The sequence below is a fragment of the Vulpes lagopus genome, chromosome 1 (assembly GCF_018345385.1).
Source record: "Vulpes lagopus strain Blue_001 chromosome 1, ASM1834538v1, whole genome shotgun sequence".
Classification (NCBI taxonomy): Eukaryota; Metazoa; Chordata; class Mammalia; order Carnivora; family Canidae; genus Vulpes; species Vulpes lagopus.
In genome coordinates this window covers 145,339,043-145,364,153 of record NC_054824.1, presented here as the reverse complement: position 1 = coordinate 145,364,153, position 25,111 = coordinate 145,339,043, and the positions used below count along the sequence as shown (strand labels likewise).

Sequence of the window (25,111 nt, the reverse complement as noted above, 5' to 3'; positions counted from 1 at the left end):
GCCGCTGCGGCGAGGAGGAGCAGGCCGGGGGCGCGGCCCAGGCGGGGAGGCGGCGGACGGCCCCGCCCCCGGCCATGGGCGGAAGTGACGACAGCGGCCGCGGAGGTCACTTCCTGCTAGGGTGGATGAGGAGGAGCCGGAGACGCCGCGGAGACCGGAGCGAAGACGGGCCGCGCCGGGGAAAGGTGAGTCCCGGCTTCGTCGCCGGGCCCTCCGGGGTCGGCCCCTGGCCTCGCGGGCGGCGTCCCCGGGGTCGGGCCACCTGCCGGGCCGGCCGGGCCACGGGCAGCGCGGGGGCGGGCGGGCCACGGGTGTGCGAGGGGCGGCGGGGACCCGGGACGCGTTCGTGCGGTGGCTGCGCGGGGCCCCGGAGCAAGGCCGGCCCGGCGGGAGGCAGCGGGGAGGGAGGCTCCGGGCGCTGGGAGCCGGGCCGCAGGCCGCCGCGGGGCAGCCACAGCGCCGGCCTCGGCGCGCCTCGCCCTCGCGGGAGCGGCTGCGAACTGAGAAAGGGCGAGGGCCCGGGGGGGTTGCAGACTCGAGGCGAGCGGCCTCGCGGTGAATTTGCGGGCGGCGCGGACAGGCGCCTGCGGGCCCCGGCGAGGGACCGATCGGGGAGCCGGGGCGTCGGGAGGAAGCTTCCTGGTCCAGTCCTGGCCGCGGCGCGGTCCGGACCCCGGGGTCGTGCGCTTGGAGGGCACTCCCGCGGCGGAGTGGAGGCCCCGCATTCCGGCGGAGCCATCGGGCGGTATCCCGGAGCGGCGGGGAGCTGGAGGTGGGAGCAGCCAGCGCAGGAAGCTCCTGCCCGGGCTCGAGGCCTTGTGATTGTGCGTCTTGTGTCTGGGACTGCGTGTCTCTGTGTGCGTCTGTTTTCTTCTTCCTTTGGGCTGTTTATGTCGTCCTCATAGTTTTATAGACAAACTCGCTGATTATCTTAATGTATATGGTGAGAAAAAAGGCTCTAAGGATCTAGAGGAATCCGAGGTTAGATGAAACGTCCAAGATTAGGAATTTGCCCCCACCCCAGCCTGAGGCCACTGAGGCACCTACATTCCGTCCAGGAGCGCTCTCGCTAATGTGGGTGCTGCGGCCCTGTCATCCACCCTAGGGAACAGTGAGCTTAGATCTGCCCTCTCCTGCCCGCCTCTCCCTCCGTTTTTGCTAAAGGATTGACTGATACAAAGCTGCTTGCTGCCAGGAAGAGGAAATTTATTGAGGAACTGTAAATCTGGATGGAATGAATTCAGATCATAGCAAGACTCCCTGCGCTTTTTGAACAGAAGGTTCTCAGAAATGCCTGCCTTTTTTTTCCTTCCTGTTAAAAGGAGAAAATGTAAAAGTATTTCTCAAAGTAATGTAACTGTACATGTGATCTGTTTACTTCCTGTATCCCACGGTGTTTTTCATGGAGGAGGGGATTCGTTTCTGACTCGAAGGAGTTTTCCTTCTCTGATCTCGTGTAATTCAGCAAAAGAAATCAAAATCATATGTTTTCTTGAGTTGCCATCAGATGGACTTGGATTTTTTTTTTTTCCACTCTTTAAAAACTGGCACATCTCGGTGAACTCAGGCATGTGTGTCTTGGCATCTGGGCCTGTCTAGTAATAGACGGGCTTGTTTGGCTTGTTTTGGCTCCCTTTGTGGACCCATTTCACTGTGCTCTTCCTTTCTTACATCTAAAGGGCTAGTCAGGAGGAAGAAAGCAAATATTAAGGACAGTGTTTACACTTTGTGGTTTAAAGTCAGGTGAGAGATAATTATGGCCCTTGAAGCTGATGACCTGAGGACCATCATTTGATGACTTGAGGATTAGCAGTTTGGAGGTGACATATTTGAAAGAAAGAGGGTTACATAAGGAGGGAAAGGAAGTTTGGGGAAAGGTTGTGCGAGAAAACCTTGGGAGGAGAATGAATAAATAAATAGCACCTTAAAGTAATTGATGTGGGTTCTGTCTCTCAGCAGGAGGGCGAAAATGAAAGCAGGCTGTAGCATCGTGGAAAAGCCAGAAGGAGGTGGAGGTGAGCAGAAGTTAATCATCTCTGATGTACCAGGAATGTCCCTCAGGGGTTCCTTTTCTCTCCACTTGGGCTCTGTTCACAAATGTCAGTCCATGACTAGACAGCCTCTTGACTGGGTGGATACAGCTAGCACAGTTGGAGGCTTGTTTCTTATGGATGTATATTTAACATGTCAAGTCACCACACCTTTATCCCAAGCTTTAGAGTCTCCTCCCTGTTAGAAACACAGTTCCACCCTCAGGGGTAAGGAGTTTTCAGCTTTATTTCCCTAAAATGTTAGTTCGTTTTTCCTCTTTGTTTCTGTTGGAACGTTCCTGCCCTCGTGGAAAGTAGGTGTAAGATTTAGTAATGCAGGAAAGAGTGAGACATTGGCACACCTGGGTGCTGCTGTCCAGCTCTAGCAGATCAAATGATTGCCACAAGAAAGGTGACATTTCTCTGCTTTCCTCTCCCCTGTTGTGGTTAGCCCTGGCTGACCGAAGAGGTGTTTATGACATGTTTGCACAGCACTCTAGGGATTCTGAGCATTGGAATGTGAAGTCAGGGATCCTGATATGTATGCACCTAACTCCTGACTGCCTTCATCTTGCCCTTTTCACATTAAAGGGTATCAATTTCCTGATTGGGCCTATAAAACAGAGTCATCCCCGGGCTCCCGGCAGATCCAGCTGTGGCACTTCATCCTGGAGCTGCTGCAGAAGGAGGAGTTCCGCCATGTCATCGCCTGGCAGCAGGGAGAGTACGGGGAGTTTGTCATCAAGGATCCAGATGAGGTGGCCCGCCTCTGGGGCCGCAGGAAGTGCAAACCCCAGATGAATTATGACAAGCTGAGCCGGGCCCTCAGGTGAGAGGAAAGGATTCCCAGACCCACGGTGTTAACAGACCAGAGGGAGACTAAGCATTTGGGGTGAATGTTGGGTTGAAAGGGTATCAAGTGGTAAGAGACTGCACTAAGTGAATAACGTGTAGCTTAGTGGGAGTCGAAGAGCTGCTGAATCTGACTAGCACAGATCCAGGAGGAAAGCATATCTTTGGATATATGGAGGAGGGAATTCCAGCGTGGTTGGCATTGCGTCCTGACAGACAATTGATTCTGCTCTATAGTGGGCGAGGTTGTGTGGTGAAACATGGATTGGAGCTTGTTTATAATCTAGAAGATTAGTTTAGACTTTCCTGTTGGAAATCTGTTAGAATTTCTCTCTTTAGGCTCTTCTGGAAGAAAGTGGGCAAAGTGAAGCAAGCAAAGCACACAGGAGGAGGGCTCATTGAATGGTTCTGACCTCACTGTTCAGGAACCATATCTGTGAGCTCAGTTGTCAGTCCAAAGGTTGCTCTGTCTAAACGTCTAAAAATTGACCACTTAAGGTTTTCTCAGGTTCTTTTTTCCCCCTTGTCAGTTTTTACATTTCATAACCTGTTTGCCCTCTAGGGGCCAGGAGGCCATTTGTAAGCCGTGCTGCTGAATAGATGCCAGGCCAGAGGCTCTAGGTCCACCAGAGTCCCCTGCCTCTCTTCATTCTTAGTGACCTTGAATGTCAGATCCGGGCAGCAGCTGTGCCGGAGCCTCTCACACCTTGTGAAAGTGAAGCAGGCCAGGCTGCCTGCTGTTTTTCAGATTGGGGTATATGATTGTTTGACCTGCCACCACAAAACAGTTCTGTGTTTCTTTGTGCTCAGGCCTCTGGACCTACCATATCAGGTCTCCCAAGAGACTTGTCTGCCCCCACCTGGGCAGGACAGTGACACACAGGGAAACAGGAAGGAAATGGATTATGGAATTGAAACTGTAGAGTGATGGAGGAGAAGGGTGGTTGGGGCTAGGATAGGTGTTTAGGATCTCAAAGTGAGATTGTCTTTGTAAAGCTCCAGCCAAGGACTAGAACTTAGTGTGAAAATTGAGTAAGTCTCCCAGCCCTAACATGAAGGCCAGGCTGTCAAAGAATGGCACAGAACTGTCAAAGAGCACAGAACTGTAGATCTCAGTGGTTACCTAAATGTATCAAAAATTGTCAGTAAAAAAAAATTGTCAGTAGCCAGAAGATAAATTGACACATGTTCCTATTTTTACAGATACTATTACAACAAGAGGATCCTTCATAAAACAAAAGGGAAAAGGTTTACTTATAAATTTAACTTCAACAAGCTGGTGATGCCCAACTACCCATTCATCAACATTCGGTCAAGTGGTAAGAAGCTAATTCTTTTGGTGGGGAATGAATTTTTTGAGTTGAGAAAGAACTTTAAAAACCCAAGTCTGAGACCTACCATGTTGAAGAATTTTTAGAAACACTAGAGTCATGGGGATTGCCCCCAGGGTCCTGCTCAGGTTTCTCTGCCCCATATGGGAAGTGACAGGCTCTGCTATGTCAAGAGATTTGTTTAGTTGTTTATTTGGTTCTCTTTTGTGCATATTATTGGTGTCTCCCAGGTACTTTTCCGCTGTCCTCTTTAGGAATTATGTTCCATAGGTTCGTGTTCAGCTTTCAGTTCAGAACTCACAGCGTTAACACCCTGCCCAGCGGCTCTTTCATAGACAAGAACCTGTTTCTACAAACACTTCCGAATTTCTATGAAACTACCAAGCTCTCCCTTATCAAGTGAATATCATCAAAACCACAGCATCCTTAATCACAGAAGGGGAGGTTCATATGTTTGCAGTGAAAAGCAGTGTCTTTGATCTGTACCAACACCTCCTCAGAGTAAGATCTGGGGTTACTTGACCTTCTTTGCTCTTAAAGGCAGCCAGGCTTCCTTTTCAGGCTCTCCACAGATAGCTTGCCATCCCAGCTCCTCACAAAGGTATGAGGTCAGCCTCTGTCCAGTCTCCTAGAAGGATTTTGGTTTTGTTTCGTTTCAGAGGCAAGACCTCTCCCTCCATAAGAATATAGGTTATATTTAACTAGTTTCCGACCAGTCCATTGGTACTCTTGTTTTTGTGTTATTGTGTGTTAAGGCCAAGAAATCTGATTGTGATGCTGCAATATTCTAACTTCTCAGAGAAAAGTTGTGGAAGAAACTTGAAAAATCAGAGCGGGGGTGTGGCTGAGAATATAATGGTGAGATCCACTGCAGATAGGTAATTAACTACACACAACAAGTTAGGGCAGTTTGGGCTTGATGCTGCTATCGGTACAGTTCCATCTCTTCTATAGCCACTCCCTCCTGTCCCTGGGGCATGCATTAAAAAAAATGGTATTGGAATGCATCTCTCTAATTACAACCTGTTTTCTTTCCTTGTGCCTGAGGGAGAGGTGTTAGGAAATCAGACCTATTCTAGCCACTGGAATCTCGTTTCCTCTAGTTTTCATTCTGGCCCCCTTCCTGTGTACCTAAAGGAATTGGGACTCCACATGGGTATACCAGCAATTTTGAAGAACATGTTGGTGTTCATACCACTACCTCCTGCCCCAAAAAGGATTTCATTGGTTTGGTTCTATGTCTTTGACCCCTTTTCGTCTGTTAAACCCAGAAGTCCAGCCACATGGGCAGCCTGGAACAGGGCATGCCCATCAGCCCTTGGTAGTAACATGCCCTTCCAGGGGGAGAAAACCTGGATCCTCACTCTAGGAAGACTCTGGTCTGCTAGCCTAATGGTAATGGCCTAGCACAGCCTGGTCTGCCTGAAAGCAGTGGGACCATCATTGATCCTTAACAAAGCTCAAGGTCCTAAAGGAATGAAGTCATAGGGAAAACAGAACAGTGTGCATTTCGTTTAGATATATACTTGATTGCTCACATCCTAGGTACAGATAACCCCAAAGAGCGGGAGTCGTTAGTTCATAAAGAACTTTGATGCAGGGATCCCTGGGTGGCGCAGTGGTTAGGCGCTTGCCTTTGGCCCAGGGCGCAATCCTGGAGACCCGGGATCGAATCCCACATCAGGCTCCCGGTGCATGGAGCCTGTTTCTCCCTCTGCCTATGTCTCTGCCTCTCTCTCTGTCTCTCTGTGACTATCATAAATAAATAAAAATTAAAAAAAAAAAAAAAGAACTTTGATGCAAAGAGGCCAAGTGTTATTTTGGGTTTAACTTTTATGATGACAAGGAAACATAACATTTATTGAGCATCTACTTCATGGAGGTACTTTTGCTTGGTGTTTTTGTGAATTACCACATTCTACTTTCCCAGCCTGCTATAAAGTGTGTGTCTCAGTATTCACATTTTGCAAATGAGAAAATTATGGAGAATAGCTAAACCAAAGATTGACATGGGCAGGCTGAGTCCAGTTACATGCTGAATGGTTTCTCAGGAAACCATTCCTGAGAGACGAAGCTTTTGAAACCTGGCTTTTATTGAATAGGTCATACATTCCTACCCTGAATTAGGATTCCTTCATTTGCTCCACAGATTATGTGTTAAGTCCTAAAGACAAAAAGAAAAGATTATGGAGGAGTTCTTTCCCTCAAGGAACTTAAAATTTAGCAGGAGAGATAAGATAGATGAGGTTTAGCACAATTCTAAATAACTGTGGAATGTGACAAGCTCTCTAAGTAACAGAGCTCTTGTGGATTTTGATTCTGGAGGTCAGAGAGATTATGTGTAGATGATGGTGATACTTACCCAAATAATTCAGAGGTTTATAGTAAAAAGTACAATGAGTGCTCTCCCTTCCTCCCCTACCATCTTACTCACTGTCAAAGTTTAGGGTAGAATGCATTTGAATGGTATGGAAGATACTAGGTATTTCGTTTTTATTCTTAAAAGCATGTTGTAAAAAAAAAAATATATATATATATATATATATATTTTAACATTTATTGGGATAAGAAACATTGGGAAAATACAGAAGATACTATGAAAAGTGCTTACCTGGCAGGGCAGGACCGGCCAGCTCCGGAATGGGTTCGACACCTCTCTCTCTGCCTCCCCACCACCACCCTGGTGTTTTATATTTCTCTTTATTTTGGAAGACTTTAAATCTATAGAAAAATGGGAAAGAATAGAACTGTGAACATCCGTGTGCCCTCTCTAGATTCACTAATGATTGGCATTGTTGATACATGTGTTTTTCTCTCTTATATATGCTTTCTAAGTTTTTTTGAGGTTAAGTTTCAGATATGACATTTCTCCCTTGTGTACTTCCGCACATATTCCCTAACTACAAGGACATTCTCATCCATGACCTCAGTAACATTAATACACCCAGGAAATTTAACATGGCTCTACTATTCTTGTCTAACATATGGTACATATTCAAATGGTATGTGCCTTTTATAGTTTTTGTTTTTAAATTGTGATTATTGTGTAATAAAAAATTACTTGTTTTAATAAATACCTAACATGAAATTTGCTGAGTGTCAGTACTATTCTAAGGCCTTTATAAAAATACTAACCATTTTAGTTTTTATAACATGAGTATTAGTCCTGTTGCTATCCATTTTACAGGTAAGGAAAATGAGGCACAGAAAGGTAAGTAAATTATCCAGAGTCACCCAGCTAATAAGTGGTAGAGCCAGGGTTTGAACCTAGGCAAAGGTCTTGTTATTTCCATTTTGCCAAAGGAGGGTCAGAAGCCAGTTGGTTACAGGCCTTGGGGTACAAGGTGCCAGAACTGAGATTCAAACCCAGATTTTCTAACCTTGCTACTCAGATTTCATAGTGGCTCCTTGAAGGTGGTTGTCTTCCAAAGCAGTGCTATTCAAAGTTGTTGAAGCAGGAAGCTTACTTTTTCAAACAACATCTTAGATTCAGATTTATTCTCTTAACATATCCCATGTAACAGTAGAGCTGCTGTACTTCCTCAGAGATGAGGGTCCAGCGTGTTCCCTCCAGCACTGCTCATAGGTTACACCATTCCTAAGTTCATTTAGAAAGTGCTGTGTGTTCTGTGTTCTTACAGAATTACAGTGTATCTTAACCTGTGTAAAGAAGGAAATACCCTCTAGTTTGAGAAAACAAAACTAGGGGTGCCTGGATGACTCAGTCAGTTGAGCGTCTACCTTTGGCTGAGGTCATGATCTCAGTCAGGATCGTGGGATCGAGCTCCACGTTGGGCTGTCTGCTTTTCAGGGAGCCTGCTTCTCCCTCTCCCTGCCACTCTGCCTGCTTGTGATCTCTCATTCTCTGTCAAATAAGTAAATTTTTAAATCTTAAAAAAATAAAAATAAAAAATAACTAGCTTGTTCAGGAGATAGGATCCTCCCTGCCCCTATTCCATTATACTCCTATAGTCCTTCAGAACACATTGAAAGTGCTTTCTTGCTTTTCAAGAGATATGCTCTTAATATAAAATCAAGACCCAAATGTATCAAAAAAGATAGAATTTTAGCCGCTGTAATACACTGCTAGAAGAGATACTCTTGGCCTATAGAAAAATGAGAAAGAATGGAACTGTGAACATCCGTGTGCCCTCTCTAGATTCACTAATGATTGGCATTGTTGATACATGTGTTTTTTTTCTTTTATATATGCTAAGGTTTTTTTTGAGGTTAAGTTGAAGTGATGTGTCATTGTAAGATCAAGTCATGGGCTTTAGGGGACAGAGCCCTGCAGAGCAGTTTCTGTGGAACTTCACTTCGGGATGTGCTGCTCTGGCCATGTCCTTCAGTCACATGTGCCTCCAAAACCACAGTGTACATAGCAGCCAACTCAGGAGACCTGGCTGAGGGTGCCCATTACCCCAGAAATCAAAGGAGGCTGCTGATGGGGACAGTCCCTAGCCATACCAGGCTTCATACCGTCTAGGGTTTTCTTATTTTTCCTTCTCCCTTATTTCTGTCTCAGAGTATAAAGAGCTCTCCTGACAGCATCACTAATCGTAAGTCACCGGTATGTCCCAGGAACCCAGAGGGGCTCTGAGGCCCCTGATGGCACACCTTTTGGGGTGGGTTTTTTTGTTTTGTTTAGATTTTATTTATTTGAGAGAGAAAGAGCACAAGCAGGGGGAGAGGCAGAGGAAGAGGCGAATAAGCAGGGAGCCTGTCATGGGACTCAGTCCCAGGACCCTAAGATCATGACCTGAGCTGAAAGCAGATGTTTCACCAACTGAGCCACCCAGGCGCCCCTGAGGGCACACCTTTATTATTCCTTGTTTATAAAAGGACCTTTTGGGGGAGTGGAGAAGCTGTGGGCCTCTGAATTTAACATGTTTAGTGTGGTTTTGGTTTCTTCTGCGATTCAAGTATCAGTTTTAGCAGGCAGACTTGGGAGAGGGAGTAAGGGGGAAGGGGTCCAGCTTCCTCAGTGCCTGAGGAGCACTTAAAGTGAGATGGGAGTGGAGATCACTATATAGAATTTGTTAGAGGAAAACAAATTTAGAGATCGAAAAATATTTGGATCTGTGGTGATTTTATATCAGAAATGATAAAAGGTCTACCATAACAACTTACTCTCATAAGCCTATGGCCTTTTCTTTTTTAATCTGTTCCTGTTGTTAAGCGTGGTCTTGTTTGTGTCCGTGAATGTGAGGTGCAGTCTTTGGGCTTTTAATGCATTGCTTTACGTGGCGTGTCGTTTCCAGTGTTATTTGTGTTTGGTTTGTTTGCTTGCTTGATAGATAAAGCCAAAACCATGAAAATAAAAAAAGACTGTTTACCAAGCAAAGAATTGCAAGAGGTGAGGTATTTAGGATTGGAGAGGAAGAGAAGGCTAGTGTGCCCATCCATCCATTCAGCTAATCTGTCCGGAGCACCCTCTAGTTGTTAACCACGAACTGCTTTACGACTAGTTGTGAACAGTAGTAGGAAGTCCCCACCTTCATGGAACTGATGGTGTAGAGTACAGATGAACAGGTATAAGGTATCTCAGGCAGCACAGAATGCCGTGAAGTAGGGTGGGCAGAGACTGGGGAGAGACGGCAGTCAGCCTGGGGAGAGGAAGCTGAGCGGGAGCTCTGGAAAGATGGGGTGCGGAGGGATCCAGTGCGGCTGGAGCATTTGCTTCCTGTCGTATTGAGATGGGAACATCTTGGACTCACTGTAGCAGAAGTAAGTGTGCTGACGAGTGACCAGTCTTCTAAAGTGGCTTCGTCTTCTCCACCTTCACAGGTGTGGTTCCCCAGAGTGCGCCACCAGTGCCAACCGCCTCTTCCCGGTTCCATTTCCCACCTCTGGACACACATTCTCCAACTAGTGATGTGCAGCCGGGGCGGTTCTCTGCCAGCTCCCTAACTGCTTCTGGCCAGGAGTCGGGTAACGGCACTGATAGAAAGGCAGAGCTTCCGGAGTTGGAGGATGGCTCCACCACCGACTGGCGCCGGGGCGTGGATCTTCTGTCCTCCCGGAGTGCCGTTGGTGGAGGGATTGGCCATCAGAAACGCAAGCCCGACATAATGCTTCCTCTGTTCACCAGGCCAGGGATGTACCCTGACCCCCACAGTCCCTTTGCTGTCTCTCCGCTCCCTGGCCGTGGAGGTGTTCTGAACGTCCCCCTCTCACCGGCCCTGTCCCTGACCCCCACCATCTTCTCCTACAGCCCGTCCCCAGGCCTGAGCCCCTTCACCAGCAGCAGCTGCTTCTCCTTCAACCCTGAGGAAATGAAACACTACCTTCATTCTCAAGCCTGCTCCGTGTTCAACTACCATCTGAGTCCCCGGACATTTCCCCGTTACCCAGGACTCATGGTCCCGCCACTGCAGTGCCAAATGCACCCAGAGGAGTCGGCCCAGTTCTCTATCAAGCTGCAGCCGCCGCCAGCTGGGCGGAAGAACAGGGAGAGGGTAGAGAGCAGTGAGGAGTCAGCCCCCGTCACTGCTCCCACCATGGCTCCTGTCCCCCCAAGAATTAAGGTGGAGCCAGCCTCTGACAAGGATCCCGAGAGTCTCAGGCAGTTGGTGCGAGAGGAGGAGCGCTCCCATGGGGAGGGCGCTGTGCCAAGTAGGACCATAGATGAGGAGAAGGGCACTGTCTTTGCCCGCCCAGCTGCGCCAGTCTGGCCCTCTCTCTCCGTGAGCACCCCAAGTGAGGAACCCCTGGAGGTGACTGAAGACAGTGAGGACAGGCCCGGCAGAGAACCCAGCGCACCTGAGAAGAAAGAAGATGCCCTGATGCCCCCCAAGCTCCGGTTGAAGCGGCGCTGGAATGATGACCCTGAAGCTCGAGAGCTGAGTAAGAACGGCAAGTTCCTCTGGAGTGGGTCAGGACCGCAGGGCTTGGCCACGGCAGCTGCTGATGCTTAGAACTGGAAGTGGATCGGGAGCTGTTTATACTATAATCAAATGCATACATGTATTTATGTAGCGAGATTTCAGGGTCGGGGGTGGGGGGGAGGGAGGGAGGGAGGGAATTAGACTGGTTTGATCATTCTAGGGGCATAGACTTGTATTTTTATGTTTGGGGGATGGGATGGGTATCTTCTGTTGTAAATTAGGTGGGATGTGAACACACTTTTTTCCTGGTGAGTAGCACATGGGAAGGGTCATGAACTGAAAGGAGGAAAGAGCCTCTGCTTTCTGGGCAGGCTTATACTTTCTGACAAACTCCCAGGGGGCCAGGGTTCACTTGGTCCTGTTATAGTTCAGGTTCCAGACCTCTTTCTTTTCTATTGTATTTATCTATGAAAAGCCATTAATGAATTTCTTTTGCTCGGATTGAGAGAGGGAGAAGGGGATAGGGTGTAGTGGGGAGGTTGAGCAGCGAGAGACCATGAACACAGAGTGTGTTGCCTGCAATGTTTCTGTGTAGTTCCTTCGGGAAGGAATAAGGTAATCTCAGTCTTACTGGGACAGGGGGATGTTCAGATGTTGCTTTTTTTTTCTTTCTTCCTTTGTTGTTTGGCATTTTTTCCTTTCCTTTTTAAAAATCCGTCTGCAGGAAACGAGCCGTCCCGGGGGCTGGGAGGCGGGAAGCCCTGCTGCAGGCTCCTTGGACTTTCCCCTCCTTCACCTGGTAAGAAGCCATGAGGAGTTGTAAGCTCTCATTCAGGGAAGAAAGAAGAGGGCAGGAGGAAGTAACCCAATGCCTTTAAAAACAAAAACACAAAAATGATCTTCATTTTTCCTTTTCCATTGTGGGTTTGGAAAGCCAAACCACAGTGTGACTGTGAGTTCACCGGACAGCACGACCCTGGAGATGTCTGCGTTGTGTCTGCTTCTCTGACCGTTTCCTAAGTCAAGCCTTAACAATGAACACACTTTCACGTGATACGGGTCTGTCAACATAAACCTGTAAAAGGGCACGGACAACTTTTCAGATGACCCAGGAATGTTGAAACATGGTTAAATTTCGAGCTGGTATTTAGTTGTCCCCTCGTGACTTCATGAGGATGGGGAGCAGAAAGGTGGGATTTGTGGGAGCTCAGGGCAGATGTTACCTGGAAGTGCAGAAGGTAGCTGGGTTGCAAGTGGATGTTTGTCGAGGCTGAAAGCAGAGGTGGATAGAAGTAGAAGGCAGCCAGATGCCAGAGCCTGGTAGGAATGACAGAGTTGCTGTCTGTCCTGTGGTGGTCATGGTGGTGCCATTCCTGCCGTACCCATTCCCCTAGATTGTTCTCATTCTCGTGATCAGCTGACCATCCTACATGAGACTCCAGTTTACAGTGAGGAGCTATTTCTCCATGGGAAAGCCCTTTCCCATCAGCACAAAGGAACAGGCAGGTATTGCTCTTGCATGAAGCAAAAGGGGCCTGGGAGGGGACAGAGAGAAGCCATTACCACCCAAGTGTGCTTGCATGCATCTCTGGTATACAGAGGAGATGCTGAAGTGGCTCATATCTGCCTGACATAGAGACCAGGATAGAGTAGAAGGCTTTGTATCCGATGGAGGCAAGAAGTGGGCACAGGGGTGGCATCTAGGAATTGGAGAGATCCCCGACTCCACCTTAGCCTAAATGAAGTCTATACTGATAAATACTCAAGGGTTGTCTTTTACGGGGGGCTGGGGAGTTCTTTTTGAAAGGAGTGCGTGAGCGAGGGCAGAAAAGGTCAGAGCAGGTGAGTGGTTTGTTAGGTGGCTTGGGGTGACTTGCATCCATCGTGCTATTGTCTGGCAAGTCCTCCTCATCCAATTCAAGTTCCACATAGTGACTTGTCTTTCCATAGGGAAGGGATCGGGAGTGCAGTCCTTGTCACCTCAGGCTCTGGTCAGGCTGCAAAGGGCTCCCTGTTCAGGCTCCTCCTGGTTGGTTGTTTTTGTCCATTTCTCTCTCTGCACCTCTTACCTCGGATCAGAAAGCAAGCCCAGGCAGGTGCAGGACAGCTCTCTGCTTGGCGTTGCCCAATCTAACCAGGGAGGCTGGCCGGCCCCCGTCTGTCCATGAGAGCCGAGGGCCAGCATGTGTCAGTATGAACTCAGGAATAGAAACTCGAGGCCTTTAAAATAAGAGGGAGAAAAATCCACAATGCATACCTGGAACCCCCTGGAACCCAAGTGCCAGAATTAATTCCTAGATGCTGCTTCTGTTTGAACAAAAAGTCACTGCTTTTACACTTGAAAAAACACACTCGAAAAATGTTCAACTCCATGAAAACTGTTTTTCGGCTTTAAGAACTTATTTGGTGTTTTTACTGTTTCCTTTGACTGCCATTCCACCAGTAAATCATTGGTTGATTTGCATTGCACACTGGGGCTGGGGCAGGGGGTGCAGGGGTCCTTACACAGAGCCAGACTTGGGCTCACTCAGGAACGGGGCGGGAATGTGGAAGTCATTGCAGTTCCTGGGGCACCAGGGTGCGGGGAAGGGGACTTTCTCACCTTCCGGACCTGCTCTTGGCAGCACCTGTCGCCAGCCCGGCACAGAGCCAGGCCTTTCTCATGCACTTTTCATCACTGTCCCGGTGGCAGGTGGGAAAGGGAGACAAAAACAGACCTGTTTCCTCCCCCATTTTTTCCAAATTTCAATGTGCCAAATCTTTAAAACTTTGCAGATACAAATCTTGAAATTTCATTAATCAGAACTTGTTCATGTAAACAGTTTGCTTTTTTGACTATAGGAAAAACAGTAGAGATCTCTTAAGAGCATCCAGCATGGCTGAGCTCCCCCCTTTTTTTTGAGGACAGCTAGAAGTGTAATGAAACGACTCCCCAGGTCCCTCCAACCCAGTCTTCAGGCTGCACTGCATTAAACCAGCTCGCTAGCTAACACAGGGAAATACTGCACCCTAGTCCTCCATGGGCCAAGAAACTTCCAGAAGCATTAAAACATAGTTGAAGTACATCACTTCTCACCATGCGGGTAGTCAGTTGGCTATTTGTCCCTTGTGTTTTATTTATTCCATAATTATGTTTGTACTGTTTGTTTTGTAAAGGGTAATGAAACATATATTTTAATTTTGCTTAAAAAATTTGACCCAATCTTTCAAGAACTGTTCTATTTTTCATTGGGGGAGGGGTGGTTAATCAGTTGATTTGTTTTGAAATATCTGGGTGTTCTTTGAGTTAAAAAATTGTGAGGCAGGGATTTGTGAGTGAGACATTCACATGTGAAAGATTACTTCACTAGTTATCCGCTTCAGCAGAATAAAGTGTGTATATGTACATAGATGTAAGTAATCGACTCCATTGTGCAGTGCCTTTTAGATGTTCCACTTTCTATAAAGTCTTCAGATTTTTGCATATATATTATATATATATATGATGTAATGTTATAGAAATATATGTATAATATACATATTTTTTCCAGGGGTATCTGATAGCTCTGTATTTTGTTATGGAAGTTGAAAGAAAAAAAGTATTTTACCTCAGAAATTAAAGTTAAATAAAAAAATACTTTTAAGTAATGTTTGCAGGGTGTTGATGGTGTTGACATGCTACTCCAGGATGGTCGTGGCCGAGAACTTGCCGAGCCTGTGCCCACTCACCCCACCCATCCTATGTCCTGTTGCACAGGTGCCAGCACAGTGAGGAAACAGGTCTCCTGATAGCTTTGGGGGACTGTCCACATCCTGGCGTCAGTGGCCGCTGCTAGATAAAGGACAGCTGAAGTCAGGGACACGAGTGCGTGGGGGAAATTTCTACCTCAAGATTGTTCTGAGGCTTAAGGGTACACGGCAGAGGGGTGCCAGCCAGGCTCAGTTGGTAGAGCACAGGGCTCTTGATATCACAGTCGTGAGTTAAAGCCCCGCATTGGGCACAGAGCTTACTTTAGAATTAAAAATTTAAAAATAAAACCGTGCGTGACAAAGCCAGACCCGATAGGCCATGCTTTTGTATGGTTCTGTTTAGGAAATGTCCAGAACTGGCAAGTCTAGAGACAGAACCTAAACCCAGCGATTGCTGAGGAGAGCAGGGCTGCTGATGGGCCATGTGTTGTTCTTGGAGGGGTGGGTATGTTCTGCAGTTCGTGCTGATAAAAACCACTGAGTCACAATTACTCTGAAAGGGTGAATTCTATGGTATGTGAATTCTATCTCAATAAAGGTGGTTTTGTGTGGTGTGTCACAAGCCAGTACTAGGGAAGCCAGTAGAGGACAGGAATCCAGAGGGACCCGGGGCGGGGGGGGGGGGGGGGGGGGGGCGGTCTTCACTGTGATGTCAAATGCCCCCCAACCCAGCCTAGGAAAGATGGTGCCAGGCTGTCATTTCGTTTCACCTCTTAAGGTCCCCACGTTTGTAGAATCACAGCCCAGATGTTCAATTTGACTCCTCTTTGAGGGGTCCTGTGAGTTCAGAAAGTCTGGGATCAATGTGGGGTGAAGCTGGAGAGGCAACCTAGGGCAGATCACAGAAGGTTTAGGAGATTCCCAGGGAAGGCATATTTACTCTGCTAGCTGTGGCTGGCCCCAGAACTTTACAAGAACTTGGGCTAGCTGGTGAGGAGCATGGTAGTCACAGCCTTGGGGGCCACCCACCCTGTTAACATCGCTGCTTGAAAAAAAAAAATCGCTGCTTGAGTACAAATGAAGTGACAGACCAGTTGAGTCTCTGAAGCCACCCAAGTCAAGCTGGGAGTGAGCTCAAATGCAGACCTTCGTGCCTGGAGTGCTCCCCAATCCCCCACCCACCCCCAGCCTCTCACTGCTGGAAGCAAAATGAGACAGATGGGTTAGGAACAAAATTGGGCCTTAGTTTTGAGACCAAGCTGCAAGCGTCTGGCTGTGCCACCTTCTGTGGTGACGACGCAGGTGCCAGGCAGGGAGGGGGGGGGTGCACAGGGAAAGCAGGAGGGGAGAAGGTAGGCTCAGCCCCTCAGGCGCCTGGCTGCCTACTAGCCTGGGGGCTCTAGGTTACCCGCACACAGCCTGTGCTGCAGGGGGAGCAATGACCCTGGGGCAGGTGCCGTTTACCCCCATTTTACGGAGCAGACTGGGTCACAGCTGGTCACTGGTGTGGTTGGGGTGCAAGACCCAGTACCTGTGCTCTGCATGAGGCCAGGCCGCTGACCTGCTCTGGCCCACTGCCCAGAACGCTCTCTGTCCCTCGCCTCTACCTGGCCTGTTACATCTTTTCCAGAACAAGGCTCAGATGGCAAGGCCAGGCTTGTCGCGACCCCCTGGCGGGTTCTGCCCCGGTGCCCACCTGGACCTCAGCACCACCACCTTCATGCTGCTGGTGCCCTGCTGCTCCAGCTGCTCACAGGCCACTCAGGAAGCCGAGAGCCTGAGTGTCCAGCACAATGCTGATGCCTGAGGGCACCAAGCAGCCGTGTGTGGATGGGTGACGAGAAGCAAAGTGGGTTTGGTGGGTGGTGTCGGGATGCAGGATTGGAGTTGACGAAGAGACTGGGGGGCAGTGGCCCTCCTGTATCCAGCATCTGTGGCAAGCTCACATGCCACGTGCTGAAGGCACTGATCCCTGGCCCCCTGCCTCCCCCACCACTGCTGCACCTGCAGTTTCCCTCCCACCGCCACCTTCATGCTGTCTCCCTGCTGGGGCCATGCTCCCTCTTCGCTGCACACCTGCCCCTGCCCCCAGGCACACCCAGCCTGTGCTCCCTATCAGTGTCCACACGGACACCCCTCCCACTAAGGATGCTCCTAGACAGCCCCTTTGGGGTCTCTCCCGTCCTGCCCCCGGCTGGGATTACCTACGTGGTCCAGTTTCATTCACCTGCCCCTGGACCCGCCAAAAAAATGTTTTTAAAGTGTGTGCAAGGGTGCCTAGGTGACTCTGTCGATGAAGCGCCTGCCTTCAGCTCAGGTCATGACCTCAGGGTCCTGGGATTGAGCCCCAGGTCAGGGCCCCTGCTCAGTGGGGAGTCTGTTTCTCCCTCCTGCCCCTCCCCCAGCTCGGGCTGCCTCATTCTCCAATGGATAAATACAATCTTTACTTTTTATTTATTTATTTTAAAAGATTTTATTTATTTATCCATGAGAGACACAGAGAGAGGCAGAGACACAGGCAGAGGGAGAAGCAGGCTCCAAGCAGGGAGCCCGATGCAGGACTCGATCCCGGGTCTCCGGGATCACAACCTGGGCCAAAGGCCGAAGGCAGGCACCAAACTGCTGAGCCACCAGGGCTGCCCAAAATCTTTAAAAAATAAAAAATAAATTAAAAAAAAATAGGGATGCCTGGGTGGCTCAGCGGTTGACATCTGCCTTTGGCTCAGGTCATTATCCTGGGGTCCTGGATCAAGTTCCACAGTGAGCTCCCTGTGAGGAGCCTGCTTCTCCCTCTGCCTGTGTGTCTGTCTGTCTCTCGTGAATAAATAAAATCTTTTTAAAAATAAAATAATAAAAAATACAAATAATAAAGGATGTGCAGTAAGTCAGCTGAAAACCCCCAAGAAGTCCTGCTGTCTAGACAGCCCCTCACTCCAGTTTCTCCTCCCTAGTCAGGCTCCAGGGCCTTTGTCCCAGCACAGGGTGTGCTGACACTCTGAGGAGAGGAGAGAAGCTGACGCTAGCCTTGCTCCCACAGTCCCACCTCTGCCATTTTACTGGCTAGGAGATTACAGAGCCTCTCTGTGCCTCAACCTCCCTATTTTATGGGGTGGTTGTGGAGACGAAATGATGCACATAAAGCACTTAGTACTCAGAATCTTTTTAAGTTTTCTTTAAGATTTTATTTGACACACAGAGAGCACACAAGCAGAAGCAGGGGCAGAGGGAGAAGCAGACCCCCCCTGAGCAGGGAGCCTGATGCGGACTCAATCCTAGGACCCCAGGATCATGACCTGAGCTGGAAGCAGATGCTTCACTGACTAGGTGACCCAATTGGATGAGCAAGCCACTCAGATGCCCCTAAAAATTTCATTTTTAAGTCATCTCTACATCCACCATGTGGCTCAAAGTTGCAACCCCAAGGTCAAGAGTCACACACTCCCCCAACCAACTCGGCCAGCCAGGTGCCCCTCAAAATTATTTTTTCGGTGGACTGACAGGATGTTTCTCTGAGGTCCATTCTGTCAGCTTGTTCCTGTGCTGCTGGGCTTCGTGCCTCCACCTCCCTCTCTTGCCCCTCTCAAGAGGGCACCGAGATGCTAGGATATCTGTTTCACAGCAGACAGAAATGAGGCCCAGGGTGGGTGACCTGTCCAACGATTCAAACCAGCCTCCTGACTCCGGGTCCCTTGCTTTCCCCACTCATGGCCCTTGGGCCTCAGAGGCAAGAGCGAAGCACCTGTAAGGATCAGATGCACAGAACTGGGAGCAGTGGGGGGCCCCTAGCCTTGATGTGTCAATGCTGTCGGGCCCCATGTCCACTCCGGAGCCCAAGAGGGGAAGCTAGCCTCTGCCACAGGCCCAGGGAGGGGCCCTAGCTCTGGTCAAACAGGCTGCAGGGACCGGGCTGACTGCTGACCTGAGAGGGATAAAGATCAGAGATCAGAGCCTGCACCAGTGCAGACCAGCCCCCCCAGGAGGGGTCCCCAGGGGCTCTGAACCCCCAGGGGGCGGTGGCCTCCAGGATCTGGGGATGAGGTCTAGGCAGGTGACAGAGCGGGCAGCCGGAGCAGTGGGCTGAGCCTGGGAACCCAAGAAGCTGCAGGGCCTTGCCTCGGCTGGCAGACACTGGCCCCAGCCAGATGTCAGCCCAGACGCTGTTCTGCAACAGCCTCAGTCCCAGAGTGGAGGCCCACCTCTGGCCTCTACCTGCAGTCTTGCAGGGACCTCGGGGAGGGGGGGTTGCTGCAGAGGCAAGAGGATGGAGGGACCCCTCCTTCCAGGGGGCAGAGATCAGCCTTGAACTGGTTGGGGGGGGACCCCTTGTTCTGGTATGCCCTTAAGACTTCCTTGCCCCACCCCACCCCCATTCCTCAGGGAGGGCAACCGGCTTAATCTGCTGTTAGGAGGGCATCTTCTTTGTATGGTTTTGTCTTCTTAGCAACTGATGGGAAGGAGAGGGGAGGGGAAACTGAGTCCTGTGTGTTGTCGACTAGCCAGCTGCTTCCACCCCCACGTTGAAAGTACTCACCTTGAACTCACTTACCCCAACACACCCTCTGCAGCGGGCGCTGTTACTGCCCCCATTCTGCAGATGAAGAGAAGGCCAAGGAAGGTCAACACCACTAGTGGGCAGGTATGTAGCCAAACCAGGCCCCAGCCTGAGTTCCTGAATTCCCCAACACCTCCCTGCCTCTCAGCTACCAGAGAGAGTACTACCCAGACCTGGGACAGCACCCCCAACCCACCCTCCCACCCCCACCTCAGGAAGGCAGCAGGAGTCTCAGTGGCTGGAAAGAGGCCCCTGAATTCCCTCAGGGTAGCTTGTGGAGTCTGGAAGCAAGAACCTGGGGAGAGGGTGCTCTGCGGGGACAGCCTCCAGGCCACACACAGTGCCTATAGACAGCAGGTCCCTGCTTTCCAGGGACTCATGCCGTAGGGACAAACATGCCCACATAATGCATTGAAATGCCAGACCCATGGTGGCCTGGTGACCATGGTCATTCATGTATTCAAGTAGCATTTCCTGAGCACCTGCCCCCGTGCCAGGCTCTGTCCTGGGATTTCAGAGTCAAATAAAGACTCTCCTTATGCACCACCAGGAGCCTCAGTCCTGCAGGCCGCAGGGTAATCAGGACACCCCCACCCCAACCCCGTCCCTCCAGGGCCAGGGCCTCTCAGGCACTGAAGCATCTCCAGCAAGCTGCAATGTTCCTGTTCTGGGGAATTTTCAATGCTGACTTGGGCAGGCAGGAGCTCTGGTGTTCCCACCATCCTCAAGGAGTTCCCACTCACTCCACGCCCCTTCTGGAAAAAAAACAAGGCCCCAAGTCCCCCTTCTTACCTTGGGCAGTCCCCAGAGGGACTTGTGCCCTTCGCTGTCAACACCTGCAGGTCACCTTTGGAGCTGGAGCTGCACCATGCACCTCCCACATGGGGTCGGAGCAGGTGCTCAGCTCTGGAGAGGTTAGTTTGTATATTCAGTGACCCAGTAACCAGAACACAGCTCCCTCCAGGTGGATTTGGCTGATGGGGGGCCTCGGTCCCTGCAGACCTAGCTCTGTCCTCAGAGTCCTATCTGATGCCCCCAGGACACAGATATGGGCAGCTGGCTACCCAGCTGGCTTGGGTTGGGGTCCCCAGGGGGAGATGGAGGAAGAGGAGATGGCATCCAGGACAGCAGCCTAGAGGAACTGGAGAGGGTGGCATACCCCTTGGGCGAGAGGATGGGGGAGGGAGGGGATGAGGGGAGAGGAATACAGGGCAGGAGGGTGGGCAGGGAACCCCCCCAGCTGCCTGCCCACAGTATTGATCTGCTAGATTACTCAATTTCACCCGTATTGATCAGGTAATTGCTTTATCTCGGGTCTCATTTGAGCTGTGCATTCTCCTGGCTTCCCCTTCTCTCTCCCTCTTGTTTCTTCTAGCAGCTTGACACAGGCTCCTTAACACACAGCATGTGTAGACAGAAGTTTGGTTAGCCTGCCCTGGGTTAGTGTTGGGGCAGACGGAGGAGGGGGCCCGGCCCCTGAGCTCTGCGCTCTCAAGAAGCCCTCCCTGGCTCAGGAGAGTGGAAGCATCTGCCCCCTGGGCTCCAAGGTCCAGGACAGAGCCGGAGAAATAGAGTCCAGGGCTCCAGCTTCCACTGCCTCTTCTCACCCCTCCCACCCATCGCTCCCAGACTAGGACCTGATGCCCCCTACCTGCCCCCCTCGCTGCCTCCTGCCACTTCTTTAACTACTATCCACAGGGCCCTGGCCTCCCTACAGCCCCTCCTGCCCTCCCCAGCAACCCCCTGCCCAGCCCCCCACCCCCTAGGCCCAGGCAACCTGGGGAACGGGAAACAGGAAAGGGAGCTCACCCTCCCCAGGGGTCTACAGCCTGAAGGGGGTGGGGAAACAGGGTTCCCCAGGGAGCCCCCAGTCTGAGAAGCAACAGCTCCTGGCTTCCTCAGCCCCCATCTGGAGGAGGACACAGACCCATCTGAGGACCGGAAGACCAAAGACGAAAAGACAAGGCCCAGGGACGCAAGGGTGAATCAGTAGTTAAGCACCTTCCTTTGGCCTAGGGTGTGATCCTAGAGACCCAGGGTTGAGTCCCACATCGGGCTCCCCACATGGAGCCTGCTTCTCCCTCTGCCTGTGTCTCTGCCTCTCTCTCTGTGTCTCTCAGGAATAAATAAATAAAATCTTTAAAAAAAAAGACAAGGCCCAGAGGGGAGCAAGCAGCAAAGGGGCCTGGACCATCTTCCAGAAATCACAGACCGGTCAAGCAGACGGGGGCAGCTGATACTGAAATTATCATTTGCAAATGGTACCCCTGGAGTCAGGTCATCTGCAGTCTGTGGCCAAGGGGACACATCCACCAGCAGCCATGTCCTCCGTCCTGCCCACACTCTGGGCTCCTGTCACCCTGGAATCCCTGCCCAGATGACTCGAACGGTGAGGAGTCTATGTCCCAGATGTACCCGTGGAGCAGGGATGCGGGGAGCAGGTGCCTGTCTGTTCTCCCCCACAAGCACCTGCCCATGCCAGGAGTGGACCAGGCTGCAAAAGTACTTAATGTTGGAGCTCTGTCTGCAAAACTTCTACTGAGAACTTGGTTTATAAAACAGATAAAAGCCTTATGTGACCTCCAAAGACAATGAAATCTCAACCCCTCAAACGCCTCCTAGGTGCCAAAGAGCCAATGTCAGGGCAATTTGAAAAGCACTGCATTGAGACAGAACAGCAGGGGACCTCTCTTAGAGGAGCCTCGGTGGTGGGCGGGCTGGAGCTTGTCCAGGTCCCCTCTGAGCAGAGACTGCTGCAGGGATGATTGGCTGGCGGCCCTTGCTCCCCTGTGCTCCCCTGTGCAGCCTAAGTACTAAGTAGTGGGAGGGAGAGCAGGACAGGGGGCTAAGGGCAGGAGCGGCCAGGGAATGGAAGGGAACAGAAGGGCCACTTTTGCCTCAGCCCCCCAAGAAGAGGGCAGCCAGCACTTTCACGAACAGGGGCAAAGCTACAAATTAGTCAACAGAACTTTCTGAGACCATGTGCCAGGCGGGAAGGTGGGCACAGGAATTCCTGGTGAAGGCAATGGCTTGGAACTCCCCCAGGTGGAATTTAGAGACCCGACGGCAGCTCAGCCTCCCAACCCCTGACTGCACCCATGCCTACCACCCAGGGCCAACCAGGCCCCTTCTGGCCCCTGCAAGGAAAGCAGGGCATCCGCATGCATTCTGCACGCAGGGGTCCGGGAGCAAGGCAGGTTTGGGGAGTGCGGGGTGGTGTGCAGAGGTGACTGCCCCCACTGGGCCCTCTCGGTGCGCTCTCCCTGCCACAAACATGCAGGCCTCCCTCAGCACCCTCTGCCAGCAGTGCCCTCGGAGCCCACCACAGCTCTTCTCCATAGGTGCTCCAGGGCAGAGGATAAGCCCTCCGCCCCCCTTCCCCCGTGTCTGGTCTTCATACTGTGTGGAAGTTTCTGTGTCACCTGCATTCCTCCTGCCATTCCTGCAGCCTCCCCACCCCAACTCTTCTTCCACTCAAATGTCTCCACATTTCCAGCCTCTCCATCCACCAGCCAGGCCCCTGACCAGCCCTTTGCTCTGGCCTCCTGCTGTGAGGCCTGGAGAAGGAGGAATGACTGTCCTGGCATGTGTGGGGCCATCTCCGTTCCAATGCTGAAGCTCCCAAATCCGGGGGGCAACCTCTGGGTCCCACGCAGGGCAGGACGCTCACGCCTCAGGTCCAGCTCAAGGGCCTGGATCCGGGCAGGGTCTGGAGAGCAGCACTTGCCCCGAGTACAAGGATACAGAGGCAGGCACGCACGCATACACACAGGCACATACAGACACACACACAAACACAGACACACAAACGCAGACACATGGACACACATGCACACGGACACATACAGACACGGACACACACACAGCACACAGACACACACATGCACACAGACACACAAACACAGACACACACAGACACACATGTACACATGCACACACAGCCGCACATATGCGCACACAGACACACACGGACACATACACAGCACATGGACACAAACACATACAGACACATACACACACAGACACATACACACACAGACACATACACACACAGTCACACACACAGACATACACACAGACACCCGCACACATATGCACCGAGACGCTCCTTGACAGGCTTCGAAACAAAGCAGAACCCACACACCAGGAGCAGACATCCACAGAAACGCAGACACACCCTCAGACGGACATGCAGACAGCTCCAGGCTCACACACCCACGTTCCCAGAGACAGGTGTGCATGGACACAGATGGACACATAAGCAGGCCAACAACGCATGCTGCAAGTACAAAACCTGATGAACACCTACGCGTGAAACCACATGGCCGACACACAGAGACACACACTCACTCCCCGGTTCCTCCAAGACACACAGACGCACACCTGCCGACAGACACGGGCGGACACCCACTCAGAGACACAAAGACACCTTCACCGGTACCCACGAGTGAGCAGCTCTCCACATTCCAGAGCTTTCCCTGGTTGGCCTTGGGATTTGGGAGGTGAGCCCAGCTCCTCCCGGCCTGTCCAACCTTGCTCCCTGGGAGGACCGGGGGGACCCCCAACCCGGGCCCAACAGAACCGACTAGTACACCCCCTGGAGGCCCTGCCCAGTGCCAGGAGCAGCCTCTCTGGGGAGGGGGGCAGGCGTGGGAGGCCCTGGCTCCCTCTCGGGGCTGCCGGCAGGGCTGGGGAGCAAGAGTGAAATGGGTTTATTACTGGGAGTCTGTTGCCTCGATTGGTATCGATCCCGCATGTCACCTTCCATTGCCACTAATGGGACATGAAGAGTCTCCACCGACACCACAGCCAGGGACTTGGGGCTCTCCCGTGCCGCCGCCCCTCCCCCACCCAGGTCTAAGGCTGCTTCCAGGGGCCCAGCCTGGCCTGCACCCCTCCTCCTGTCTTCCCTCCACTCCTGAGGTCCCTAGTCTTCCTCCATCGTGGCCACCGGGGAGCCTGACCCCTGCATTTGGGAGCATCCCTGTGCCCTGAATCCCTCCATTCAGGGGTGTCCCTTCTCCTGTTCTCCCCGCTGTGTCTAGTCTCTGTCACGACTGTCACAATGGACCGGCCAGCAGACCTGTCCTGGCCTCGGCCCCGTCCCCAGCTCCAGTCCATCAGCTGCCATGACCTGGGGTGGGACCCCGCAGGGAGGGAGGAGAGGCCTGTCCTTCCCCTTCTGCCTGGTCCTCACGCCTGCGGCCCCACCTCGCACCCTGCGCAGCCCCGGAGCAGGGCCCCCTGGGTCTGAGCCACCCCAGGTCTCCTGTCCTGCCCGTTCTGAGTCAGGTGGTTACAAAGCCCAAGGAAGGCCTCAGAGAACCATGCGGGGTGATGAGGTCTTGAACCAAAGTGTCAGTGTCTGTAGGCTCGTGCTGGTTCCTCGAGTAGGAACAGGAAGCTCGTCCTTCAGGCTCCAGCAGAGCATCCTTTGGTTTGTCTGAGTCTGTGCCACCAAGCCCTGGGGTCGGCCGGGAAGCTGAGGCCTGGGGAGGAGACTCCCCTCCAGGTAGACCCTGGGAGACGCCCAGAGCCGGCTCCAAGCCCCGAGTGGGAAGGGCTGCCGCCTCCAGACGGGACTGAGGTCTCCACGGCCCCTCACTTGGCGCCCATTATTGTGTCCCTGTGTCAGGAAAATTAGGGAGCTGGAACAAGCAGCGTAAAATTAAAGGCAATGAAGTTAAGGGTTTTGAGGGCCGTTCTGAACAGGGTAGTGGGGTTGGCTAGTGTGAGATGTTGGTTGGGTGCCTTCTGGGTTATTCACTCAGCCATCGTTGGTAGAGCAGCCCCCGATCCAGGCATACACCACAGGTGCTCACGAGAGCAAAGGAAAGGGCTGGATTTGAG

General features: G+C 51.5%; 2 protein-coding genes across 3 annotated transcripts; one reads left to right on the top strand and one right to left on the bottom strand.

Moving 5' to 3' along the window:
* The first annotated feature begins 75 nt into the window (after positions 1–75).
* On the top strand, positions 76–14,617 carry LOC121497911 (ETS translocation variant 3). 2 transcript variants are annotated; one of them, XM_041767718.1, is made up of 5 exons: positions 76–185; positions 1,957–2,015; positions 2,622–2,859; positions 4,086–4,201; positions 10,001–14,617. In XM_041767718.1, exons 2-5 carry the CDS (start codon positions 1,970–1,972, stop codon positions 11,128–11,130), a joined length of 1,530 nt encoding a protein of 509 aa, XP_041623652.1. In that variant the 5' UTR covers positions 76–185; positions 1,957–1,969; the 3' UTR covers positions 11,131–14,617. The 2 variants fall into 2 exon arrangements, with proteins under 2 accessions (XP_041623652.1, XP_041623660.1); XM_041767726.1 differs by having other exon boundaries at positions 84–185; positions 1,960–2,015.
* LOC121487573 (proline-rich protein 2-like) lies at positions 107–739 on the bottom strand. Its single transcript, XM_041749453.1, has one exon. It carries the CDS (start codon positions 737–739, stop codon positions 107–109), a length of 633 nt encoding a protein of 210 aa, XP_041605387.1.
* Positions 14,618–25,111: the final 10,494 nt, after the last annotated feature.